Source organism: Danio rerio, chromosome 15 (assembly GCF_052040795.2).
Source record: "Danio rerio strain M-AB ecotype USA chromosome 15, GRCz13ab, whole genome shotgun sequence".
NCBI classification, from domain to species: Eukaryota; Metazoa; Chordata; class Actinopteri; order Cypriniformes; family Danionidae; genus Danio; species Danio rerio.
Window position 1 is genome coordinate 30,919,426 of NC_141035.1, and position 12,422 is coordinate 30,931,847.

The following is a 12,422-nucleotide window of genomic DNA, read 5'->3' on the forward strand; positions in this document are numbered from 1 at the left end:
CTTTAGTAAATGACAGCATTTTCATTTTATAAGAACAATCTAATTAAACTGTGGTCATATTTGCTGTTGTCTGGTGAATTTTCATTGACAAAATCCAGTACTTTCAATAGGAATCCACACAATGGAAGTGAAGATTTTTTTTTTTTAACAAGTGAAATCTCACCAAAATGTTGCTATTTTGTCCAAACCTTTAAAGCTCTATTGTATCCCAATGTAAATTACATTCTTTTCCCAAAATATATCCCCAACAGGAATTAGACCAGCTACATGCATATATTAAGAATATGAAGGAAACACTGGCCTCTGAGGGGTAAACAGTTGTGTTGTGGTGTAATTATTTGAAACACCTACTTATTACAGGCGATAAAAGACTTTTAAACTAGTGTTCTACTTCTTTTGTGGCTCTTTTTTGTCCGTTTTTGCCCCATCTGGTTTCTCTTGACTTGGGCATCCCTCGAGAAAGCGCAGAATCTTTTCTATTGTGGCTTCTTGATACTCATGGGACCACCTGTGAAGAGATTTGCATTCATTACCTCTACAATTAAATTAGCGCAAGTGTCATTAAAAGCTATCATTGATCTGGTAACTGCCAGTTACAAGAGTGGTATGTATTAAGTGTCAAAAAGTAACAACAACAGGTTGTTTAGTCAATCAGAGTGTTGACTCACTTAATGCCATTAAATTTTAGAATGGTGCTCATGTCCTCCGGCAGAGAGGTTGGATCAGGCCACACAAAGTTATCAGTTACAGGAACAATGTTCTTCTTTCCATTCAGAGCGGTGACGATCTCCTGTGGAAAACAAAATATTTAGCTTTGCATGGCAGATTGATGATACAAAGATATACAATAACACATTTTGAGGTGTGTTGGCGTCAGGAATGTTTTGATGTATTCTGAGAAAATATTCATCGGTTATAAAATAGGGGTTTAATGACTAATGATGGAAGCCTTTGAGAGTGTGTAAGTTGTTGGTAACTTGACACTGGAACTATCAGAATTCTATAACTACTAGAATTACCATAGCGGTCAGAATGTAAACATTCTCGTAAAAGACGTCATATTGTTGCGTCATATTTACATTCAAAGCTTCTATTGAGATATTAAAATTAAGCCTTGAAAGTCTGACATCATATTAAATTAAGTCATCACCCTAAATTTTTTTTTTTTAGCAATACAGTCTATAAATCTAGTTAGGCTACTAGAGCACCCATGAATGTCCGCGACAACTAAAATGCATGTGGTCATTTTGATTGCTATGGAAGTTCGAGGTAGAAAACAAATCTAACTCTTTTGTATTTTGTAATTTAATTAATGTTAGAAGGAAATATACACATATTTAGTAATGTCAGGGAATTATAGATGTGTGTTTTATTTCAACTAAGTTCAGGGTTTCTGCAGGGTCTTAAAAAGTCTTAAATCTCAAAATCTAAATTTTAGGCCTTAAAAAGTCTTAAATTTACTGAAATATTGGGCTTTATTTTGACGGTCCATGCGCAAAACGCAGGGCGCAAACGCCTTCAGGGCGTGTCAGGATGCGTTTTTGCTAATTTAAGGACAAGAAATCAGCCTTGCGCCACGCCGTATGTTCTAAAAGGGTTGAGTTCATTTTCTTAATGAGTTATAGGTGTGTTTTGAGAATAAACCAATTAGAGTCTCATCTCCCATTCTCTTTAAGAGTCAGCTGCGTCGCGCCAAGAACGCATTTGCTATTTACAGGACGCAAAGTAAGTCTAAGTGGAAAAAATGAGCATTTCACAAGCAAACAGTAAACAGTTTTTTTACAGAAAACTGTTAAATAGAGCATCTACTGCGTGAGAATGAGAGATAATGGATCACTTTCGCTCTTGGATAGGGAAACCTTTACGCACAGACATCAATTAGTCTATAAATAAATACTTTTGTTTGTTAAGCGCAAATATTCGTTTCAAAACTATTTCTAAATTCAGTTCTAATTTCCAGCAAACGAATAAATGAATAATAATAGCAAAATGTGCCCAAAAACCTGAGTTATATCCTAAAACACATGCTGTGCCCCATATGGTCTAAAACCTGACAGGTGGGCAAATCTAAGCTTGTTTTTAATAAAACAAATATAAATATGGATATAATAAATAATACTGCTAATAATAATAACATTATACAAAAAGCAAATTGGTATGAATGAACTGAAAAAGCCTCCCGAGATGAAGAAGACATAAAAGCAGTGGTTTTTCATATTTATGTAGGCTAGAAAATAATATGTTTTGTAATATTTAATCCTTTATATTTATATTCTATATCTATTCTTATTATGTACTATATATATCCTTAATATTTACATTTTTTCATATGAAAAGATATTTGCCTATTGCTCTCTTGTGCGTATTAAGCAGTGTGTAAGCGAGGCGCAACTCTGCGCCGGAGTTTAGACTGGGTTAGCTTTGGTCTAATGAAGAATCAATTATAGATTCTCAAAATAGCAACGCGCCAGCAGTGCGCCTCAGAACGCCTTCCTTTTTAGACCAGAACGCCTATGGGCGCAAAAATGAGCGCTAATGCATTTTCTATTTAAACAGCGTAGCGCAACGCCTCAAAACGACTCTTGCGCCAAGCTGAAACTACCAAAAGACTATTGCGCCGTGCCTTGCGCCACACTGCGCCGGGTGTATGATAGGGCCCATTGTGTTGTTGGTCTTGAATCTTTTTTAAACAGGTCTTAATTTTCCTTTGTTCATGTATTGCTACCAAATCTGGCCAAAACCCATACAATCACCAACAATCATCTGAATAAAACTTTAAACTTTTTATTTAAAAAAGTCATTTTTACTCTCTTTATCATAATGGTTTAATTTTTTACCTTACAGTAACATCTGTTTATTAGTTCTCCTTGTATTTACTGCTGGACACCGACCTGGACAGATTGTAGATTTAGTTTATTATAGTTTTGAAAACTTTTAAAACATTTGTTCATTTTTTAAAATTATTTTAAAGAAAGTTTATGTTGGAAAAAAGTGTTTGAATACAAGTAAAGCTTGCTTGTTTTAACAAAATATTTAAAATATTTAGCTAAGAGATAAAATCTAAAATATTTATATTTTTATCATAAATGTATTTTTGTATTATTAAATGTATTAAATTATATATATTTTTGATGGGCAAATAAAAATCTTTTCCATCTGGGCCATTTCCATTTAGCCTTTAGCTCTTTATGGGTCTAAAATTTCATTCATAATGGTCTTAAAAATGTCTTAAGAGTCTTAAATTTAACTCTCTAAGTTATCAAATTGCAAAAAATATAACGTTAATATAGTATACCATATAGTGTTAATATATGGAGATTTCTGCATCTAACCTTATGAACCCAGTCCTTCATAGCCACGTCACCCATGCATTTGTCCAAAGCATTGGCAGACAGCACTAAAATGAAGTTGCGTGCTCTCTGGACGCTTGTGATCAGCTTCTCCTCAAACCTGCCTGCTTCCAGCTTCTCCACGTCGATGAAGACACTGAAGCCACGTAACTGTAAGTGCACCTTTAGCAAGCTGCAGAGAAACAGAAGAGACAGTCCTTTATCCTCTGCATTTCAATTTATTTTATGAACCAATTAACAATTAAAGGGTTGTCCAATATTATATCATATTTAAAAATGTGTAATGTAGCTGTGTTAACATAAACAACATCTCTGAATGTAATATGCTCAAGGTTCAATACAAAGGGAGCCTTTGTCTTTTACAGAGTTAGCTTAGCAAAGCCTACAGCGAACGAAGTTTGGGGACTACAAAAAAAACATCCGGGTAATTGATGTCATAATCCCCATGCAGCGAAGGGGCGTGGCTGGAGGCGCTGTAATGTTATAGCACAGAAAGCTAAAATGCAGTCCAAACGCTGCTATTTCACAGAGCTTCTTCTGTTTCTGTATTTTGGGCTTGCAAAGGACACAACACAAAGACAGAAGTGTTTGTAGTTTAATTTTAATTATGTTCCAGAGAATATTTAAAAAAAGATATAGCTAACATTTGAGAGGTCATTTACAGTTACACTGACTGACAGTATTTACACAGCAGAGGCAAAGCATGTGCTAGTAGAGGTGTGACGCTGCCATCATGTTAGCTGGCCAATCAGAAGCTCTTGAGGGCAGGCTTTTGGAGGAATTAAGAAATATGACATATGTCATATTTTTTCGTGTTAGCAGATTAGCTGTATATAATCAAATAAGATATATATAACAAATAATGTAATTTTTACAAATGAAGCGTGAGCACACATTGCTTTGCACCATGTAAACACAACCAAGCCTTAAAAATTCACTCTGGACCACCCCTTTAAGACTTTCAGGATCACCCAAATCCTTTCAGAAGACTCAGAAACCTGTTTTAGTCTACACAGAAGGCTTACTCTGTTTTTGTTGATACTAACATTAATAAATAAGGAGGATGTGCTTTTTTTGTTTGTTGGATCTATACTGACAAAATCTGTAGTTTCTTATTCTCCATTACATTATGTATAGTCTTGTTAAATACAAAAACAAGTTAACCGATAAACAACTAATAATAAAATTCAACACAATTATTTATAAATAACAAAAGCGTAATATTTTTCCACCTCAGAGCAAAACTGGTGTATATATATATATATATATATATATATATATATATATATATATATATATATATATATATATATATATATATAAAATATAAAGCTAATTTTATATTATATAATTATATAAGCCATTTTGAATGAATCACTTTATCACTTAGCAGAGCAGGAACTCCCTCCTTTTAATTTTTTTTTCCTTTTACAGATATTTCCCAGTATGTTTAAGATTTACCATAGCAAAAAAATTTCACATTATTTCCTGTAATATTTTTTCTTCTTTTGGAAAATATCTTTTTTCTTTTAGTTTGCCTGGAAAGAAATGTTTGAAACATTTTTACTTAAAGTCAATAACAACAAAACACTATAAATCAATGACTTACCTGAATAACCTAACATAGATATGGCAAAAATAAAAGAAATTAGTTATTAGAAATATTTTTTTAAATGTTGGGAAAAACTTCTTAAACAGCACTTGGGAAATATTTTTCAACGAATTTAAATTTCACAGGACAGCTTGTACTTTAACTGTATATATGGCAATAAAATGGGTAATCTAAGGTGCTATTATTAAAAAAAAAAGTTTTCATGTTACCCCTGTGTCAGTGTGTGTTTACACCGGATACTTTGGTTTCCTCCAACAGCCCAAAGACATGCATGTTAGGTCAATTGAAGATACCGAATTGTCTTTTAAGATGATCATATATGAATTAACTGGTTCTTATCATCAATATAGACAAAGATGCTGAAACGGCGTAAGTAAATAAATTAATGTACATGTAAAGCATGCTGAAGCATGTTATGTGTGATCTGACCTGGCAAGCTGTGAACCCGTAGTGCGTCGGTAACTGATGAACACATCAGGGCCCTTAGGCTGGGAATCGGTTAAGCAGGGTTTAGATGGGCGTCGGGCAGCAGAAAGGATCTTGGCACGATGGATGCCATTCTCTACATGGCAGTCAGTCAGCAGCTGTTGGTCTGTGATGTGGACTATATTGTTTCGATCAACTCCTGACTGAACCAGGCCGTAGGTGTATTGGCGGAACCGAGGGTCTGCATCAGCCAGCCAGTCTGCCAGGTTATTGGGGTCACATGTGGAGTAATTGGCGTAGGTTTTCAGCACACGTAGATCTCGAAGAAACCTGTAGAGAGGGTGAGATGGAACTGTTTCAATAATAATAAATGTTTTCGTTTTGGATGATTGTAATTGGATTTTGTGTGGCTGTCAGTCACTAGTGTGGATAATAATTCTATGTATAGTAAGTTTGATCCAATAATGAATTAGAAAAATTTAAAATCTTCTTAACAGCTACCTCTGCCACTCAATTTAGTAAACATTATTAGAAGCTTATTGTTGTGAAATTATTTATTCTTTTTATTTTATTGATTTTAGATCACCGTTAACTAAAGAACTGCATGCTTTAAATGATTATACATGTAAAAAAATTTGCATAAATATGCAAGAATGTCCAACCACTGAGAAACACTAGCCTCTTGCGAGTGAGCCCAGACGTCATGCCCAGATCCTGGATCAGATCCTGTTCCGTGATATTGAGCAACAGATCTCCATCCACCTGCAGTTCCTGAGAGATGTGGTGCACAAGACTGTGTTTAAAAACTGAAGGAAACACCTGCATGATATCAACACATCTTCCAGCTTCATTTTGGTGAGCTCAACAGACCTGAAAGCGTTCAGAGAATGCACTGAAGCCAATCTGCTGCAGCCAGGTCTGCACCTCTCCACTCTTCCAGTTGGGTACAGATGACAGGATGCGCCTCGGGACCTCCTCACTCATCATTTTTAAGGCCCGCTTAGCCAGAGAGCAGACGGTGGCATTACTGGAGTACATGACGATCCTCTTTAGACTCTGAACAGCACCAATCTCCTGAAATATCTAAACAAAGATCCAAGAAAATATTACATGAAACATATATCAGCATTATTTAAATAAAATCTTTTTTACTAATTATAATTTAATCAAATAAAATCGCTTTATTATTTCTGAAACATCAAATTTGCTGCATAAATATGCAACTGATGTAATTATAATATAATTACATTATAACTAATGTAAAAGGTAATTATTTCTTTGGTTTATTAATGTAAATATGTAAATTATGTACCATCATTAGGGCACAATGTGGGTTTATTGGGTTTAACTAGTGTAAAACAACATTTAAATGTTTTAAATTTTTAATTTGGTAGTTGTTAAAAAGTTAGCAACTTAAATGTCTATCTATTTTTAATCATGTTAAAAATTACGAAAAAAAATCTTGTTTTACAATAGTTTAGGCCAGTGTTCTCAACCATGTTCCTGTAGAACCACCAGCACTGCATGTTTTGGATCTCTTTTTGTCTGTCACACCCATTACTGGTATTTCAGTCTCTGGCTGTGTCCGAAACAGCCTACTACTCAGTAGGTACTGTATTTGAATTTAAACGTACTACTCGGCCATTTAAAAAGTATGTTCTATACAGTGTGAATGTGAGCAGTATGAATGGAATTTGGACGTACTATATCTGCCATTTTGTCATTGTCACATGAACTACACACATCAGTTTCATCGCTTCACTCCAATTCATGAATTCTCTCGCGAGGCACCATGGGATAGCACAGCATGCAGGAGACATGCACTTTAGAATCTCACCGAAAGTAATAGGTCATCCAGGTATTTCTCGCGTACTGATTTTCGAATTCTATGAATTCAGACATACTACTCGGCTCGCATACTGTTTTTAGCGTACTATATAGTATGGAAGTATGCAGTTTCGGACGCAGCCTCTGCTAATGTGCTGATGATCTGAATCAGGTGTGTTTGGTTAAGGAGACTTGGAAAATGTGCAGAGCTGATGGTCCTCCAGGAACGTGGTTGAGAAACACTGGTTTAGGCTATCTCTGAGGGCCAAAAAAGCCCTGATTGTAATTATTATCATAAATATACACTTGAAATCTAAAATATTAGCCCTGTGAAAATGTCATTCTTTTTTAAAAAAACATTTCCCTAGTAAATATTTCCTAATAGGGATGCTCCGATCAGGATTCCTGAAGCTGATACAGAGTAGCGATTCCTCGTCATTGTGATCAATACAGAGTACTGATTCTGATGCTTCAAGCTGTATAATGCAATAAGCAACGTTTCCCTCCACGTATATTACTAAGTGGAGATCTCTACTTTCCTAAGAGAATAAATGAAGGATGTTGCATTTAATCCCTTAAACATGTCTCTTATAACAGTTTATTGTAAACATGTCATTGTCAGAAGCAGCTTTGCATAAAAAAGTACACAAGACAGATAAAAATTTGGTAAGAAAAATTGCTAAAAATGCCATTTGGAAATACTGCAAATGTGGGAAGGAGAATCCAACCAGTTTCAATGAAGAAAAAGTTTGTAGCGCATATTTGATGTGTAAGAAGTTCAAATGGATCTTCCTCTGCTTGTAAACACTTAAATGAACACTTGCAATTGGTCAGTGTGAACAGCCAGATTAGAGAGTACCAATCAAGTCATAAAATGTGATTATCGGCTGATACCGATCTCCGGCCAATCAATCGGAGCATCCCTATTACCTAACATTTTTTTTTTCTGAAGAAGAAAGCTGAAACTAACTGGATTTTCATTCATTCATTCATTTTCTTGTCGGCATAGTCCCTTCATTAATCCGGGATCGCCACAGCGGAATGCACCGCCAACTTATCCAGCAAGTTTTTATGCAGCAGATGCCCTTAAAGCCGCAACCTATCTCTGGGAAACATCCACACTAACACTCATACACTAATGACAATTTAGCCTACCCAATTCACCTGTACCGCATGTCTTTGGACTGTGGGGGAAACCGGAGCACCCGGAGGAAACCCACGCTAACGCAGGGAGAACATGCAAACTCCACACAGAAACGCCAACTGAGCCGAAGCTCGAACCAGCGACCCAGCAACCTTCTTGCTGTGAGGCGACAGCACTACCTACTGCGCCACTGCGTCGCCCTAACTGTGTTTTTTAAATATAATTAACTCTGTCTTTGTACTCTTAATCTATAATTAAAGCAAATTATTTTTAGAATTTGTATGCTTGTTAATATATATAAAAACATTTTATTTTATTTGTATCTAAAATTATTAATAGCTTGTACTGTTATACAGATTATATATACTGTCAAGAATAGCACCAAAATGAAAACCTAGAAATCTTGTAGAGTCTAGTTTCTGCCTGACCTTGGTATTACGTTGTCGTGATTTGATGCTAGTCTCCACACACAGGTAAAAAGCAGCGATGCATTTGCCCTCCAGACGTGTGCCATCCAGCAGAGGCAGCAGGTGTTGCAGATCTGCAGCCGTTCTGCCCTGCATGCTGTCTGCGCTGTCCAGCATGTTACGCGCAAACTCATCCGGGTCTAACGACGCAATAAAGGGCTCCACCAGCTCCAGAGTGCCAGACTTCACTACTTCTTTCTCCATCTCTCTATTAGCAGCCAGCACAGCCACCGCCAGACAGGCATGAAAGCGGATCAGCTCGTCCTCTTTGGAGAACGCCAGAGGAAACAGCCATTCTGCCGCCTGCTTCTCGATCATTAGACGCTGGCATCGGTGGCCGCCGTACATGGCACAGTTTGACAGGGCGACAGCACAGTGTCGCAGGACGGTGGGGTCTGTGCCACGGCACCAGTACAGGATGGTGTCCAGCGCCCCATTGGTGATGAGCTGTGCAGATGTTTCCTCTGTGTGTTTAAACATGTGCTCAAGGATGCCAGACACGCTCCGTGCCAGCTGGGCATCCTCCTGCTCACGGGTCAGGTTCAGGATGACGCCGAGCCCCATACGTGCAACATAATCCCTGGAGAAAATGTTCATATACAATTACTGAGATGCATATGCAATAATTCTGATGTAAGCTTTTAATCCAACAACAAACTAACTATATATAATATAATATAATATAATATAATCACACCAGATGGCCCCTACAAATGAATGATACATGACTTTTGAATTTACTTTTTACTGTAATCGCAATAGGATTTTTATTGGACACATGAATTGATCTTATGCTCACAAAAATAGCAACACTCAAAATGTACTAAAATTTTTCAAACTGTGTCCGTCTTTGAAATGTTTTTTTAATACTTTTAAAGGCCCACATGAACAAAAACCACACTTCCTCTGAAACGTTCCTCACCTGTTTTCTGACACCAGTATCTGTTCAAGCAGTTTGGCAGACTCGTATGTGATTTCCACAGCAGGAGTCTGCATCAACTGCAAGAGCAGCTCCAAACCGCCATCCAGCCGGATTCTGTTGCAGATCTCCTCCGCTACCCGTCGGCCCACTGTGGGCAAGACCCAGGCCTCCTCAACCAGCTGGAAAGTCTCAGCAATGGCCCGGCGGGTCTCTTCCAAGTCCCCCGTGTCTTTGGAAGACCTCAGTGTTCTGATAGCAGAGCGCAACGCGGGGAGAGAGCCGTCCAACACGGCCTGGACGTCGGTGCTGATCCCCGGGGACACAGCCCTGGGGTCGGGGGCCGTCCTGCGGTTGTGCAGCCGACTACTGACATATTCGGGAACCGTGAGCCTGTCGGAGCTAAACATGGAGAGATAACGGCAAATCTTGCTAAGGTAAACGACGAGGGACAAAAACATCTACCAGCTGATTGTCTGTTGCTACAATCGTTCTTATGTTTCTTTGTTTATCGACTGTGACGGAAATTTAACTCATTCCCTTTATTAGCTGCACTCTTATGCGAGATAATTGATTATCAGCGACTGTTATCATCACAGCACATTATCCCGCTGATGTCAGAAACAAAATATAAACACAAATGACGTCAGAGCCTTTGTGATCAATCCACCTTCAGAAGGAGACCGCGACGGTTATTTAAAACCTAAATAGCATGCTGAATCTTGGTATTTTGAGGAAATATAGACATTCGCCGGCTTGTATTGCTGTACACTGGAAGTCGATTGTAAATTGTCAGACAAAGACGACTGTTTCCACTCTCCTTTTCCCACCCTCACAGAGTCCATTGAGAAAGCCAACTGAAGTTGTAGTTATTTGTTTTGAAAAAGCAATCTGAATGCGTTAAATTTTAAATAGTCACGCTTGTTGATAAAGGATCTTCGAGCATCCTTAGTGTCCGCTTGTAGACCCGCCCAGTGTTTGTAGATGATGTGGATGTGGAGGATCTGCCTCAGCATCACAGGCATGTGCTGTTCAGTGTTGGGTTCCCCCTGCTGGAGAAAGACGAAAACGCGCTGTTACATGATTACATTTGAGGCAACGAGTCGACTGATTTGTGCTTAGTACTAAATTGTCTAAACTAAACAATTAGGCTGTTAACCTCATAAATGCTCATTGCGGTTTCAGCCCAAATGCCATATAGCCTTTAGCCACTAATGTTAACTTATTGCAAATATTTAAAGTTTAAATAACATCAGCAGCACATTTCTGAATGCCTCTTGTTGTCAGGTGCTATATTTAATTAGGTGGCTTTCACTGCCCAGATAAAGGGCGTTTTATTAGCTTGTCACTTATAATTACTTAAAGATTTATGTTATGAAAACTTTTTTTCTGAGCTAACTGTGTTTGATCCCTGTTAACGCTAGTTCACCCAAAAACCTTTACTTGTTCAAAACCTATTTGAGTTTCTTGGGTCTGCATGCAGACCTGGTGCAGTGCAATCTGAGCTGCATCCAATGCTTTTTAATAAGCTTACCTAACCCCACCCCAAACCCTACCCAGGGGTTTGTCAGTGGCTGGATGGACGCCTTATTTTAGACTTATTTGATATTTTGTGATACTTATTTTAGATACAGTATTTGTGTTAAAGTAGCCTACTCACTGTCTATGCACACCAAACAATTATTCTACGTAACTTTCAGAACCATTGATATTATTAAAAAGATTGAGTTTTTATTTTGTATTTGCAAGAAAGAGACATTTTGGCAACTGCAACATGTTACAAAAGTAGTCAAAAACACACAAAATTTCATATTTTTTCCTGCAACTGCATTTTTAAAAGAGCCCAATTGTGCAGGAAAACTGCACCATAGCAACACTCATCTACAAACAATCACAAAAACTACCTCACTTATGAGCCACTTAAATATTCATGAGGTTTCTACAGTCAGCCTGTTTTGCTCAGTGTGTAAACTCTTTTTAATCACTGCATATAACACCCATCAGTAACATTTTTTTTATCTGTTCAGTAGTCAAAATAAGTGAAGATTAAATATAAACTAATTGTCCACAGCTGGTCCCACATTAGCTTACAGTTGATTCATAAATCAGATCATTCCTAACTCACTATAAACAACCAGATTCTTAATGCAGTATCTTTGTCTTACCCCACTCACCCCTACTCCCCCTCCGTCCTAGATAGGTGACACAGTGGCCCAGGGATTAGCACTGTTGCCCCCCAGCAAGAATGTCTCTGGTTAAAGTCCCTACTAAACCAGTCAACATTTCTGTGCAGAGTTTGCTCGTTCTCCCTGTACTCGTGTGAGTTTTCCCCGGGTTCTTTGGTTTCCTTGCACAGTCCAAAAAATACGCAACCTAAGTAAATTCAACATACCGAAATTGGCAACATAGTCAAGTTCTTAGCAAGCTGTATATCTCTCCTTAGCCATCCCTATATCTGTCATTAGCCAGAAATAAGCAGTGGAGTTCATCGAGATCTACTTGAGCTCAAACTACGATCTTGCTCTGCTAACAAGAGCGAGCCCAGGGCAGCAGGGCTCGAGGATCCTATAAGCCCAGGGCTCTCTCCCGGGAAAGCATGCCAAATGAGCTTTATTTTCAATCATTAGCTAAGTGTAAACTCTTGAAACAAATAAGTAAGCTAAACTAAAGTTTAAAT

At 37.7% G+C, this 12,422-nt stretch overlaps 1 protein-coding gene across 1 annotated transcript; it reads right to left on the reverse strand.

The window, feature by feature from the left end:
• Positions 1–292: 292 nt before the first annotated feature.
• sarm1 (sterile alpha and TIR motif containing 1) lies at positions 293–10,511 on the reverse strand. Its single transcript, NM_001130596.1, is given in 8 exon segments — positions 293–508; positions 669–790; positions 3,333–3,522; positions 5,392–5,718; positions 6,068–6,159; positions 6,259–6,471; positions 8,788–9,406; positions 9,749–10,511. Coding segments are annotated over 8 exon segments (2,142 nt in total). The 5' UTR covers positions 10,207–10,511; the 3' UTR covers positions 293–387.
• Between the last annotated feature and the right edge of the window lie 1,911 nt (positions 10,512–12,422).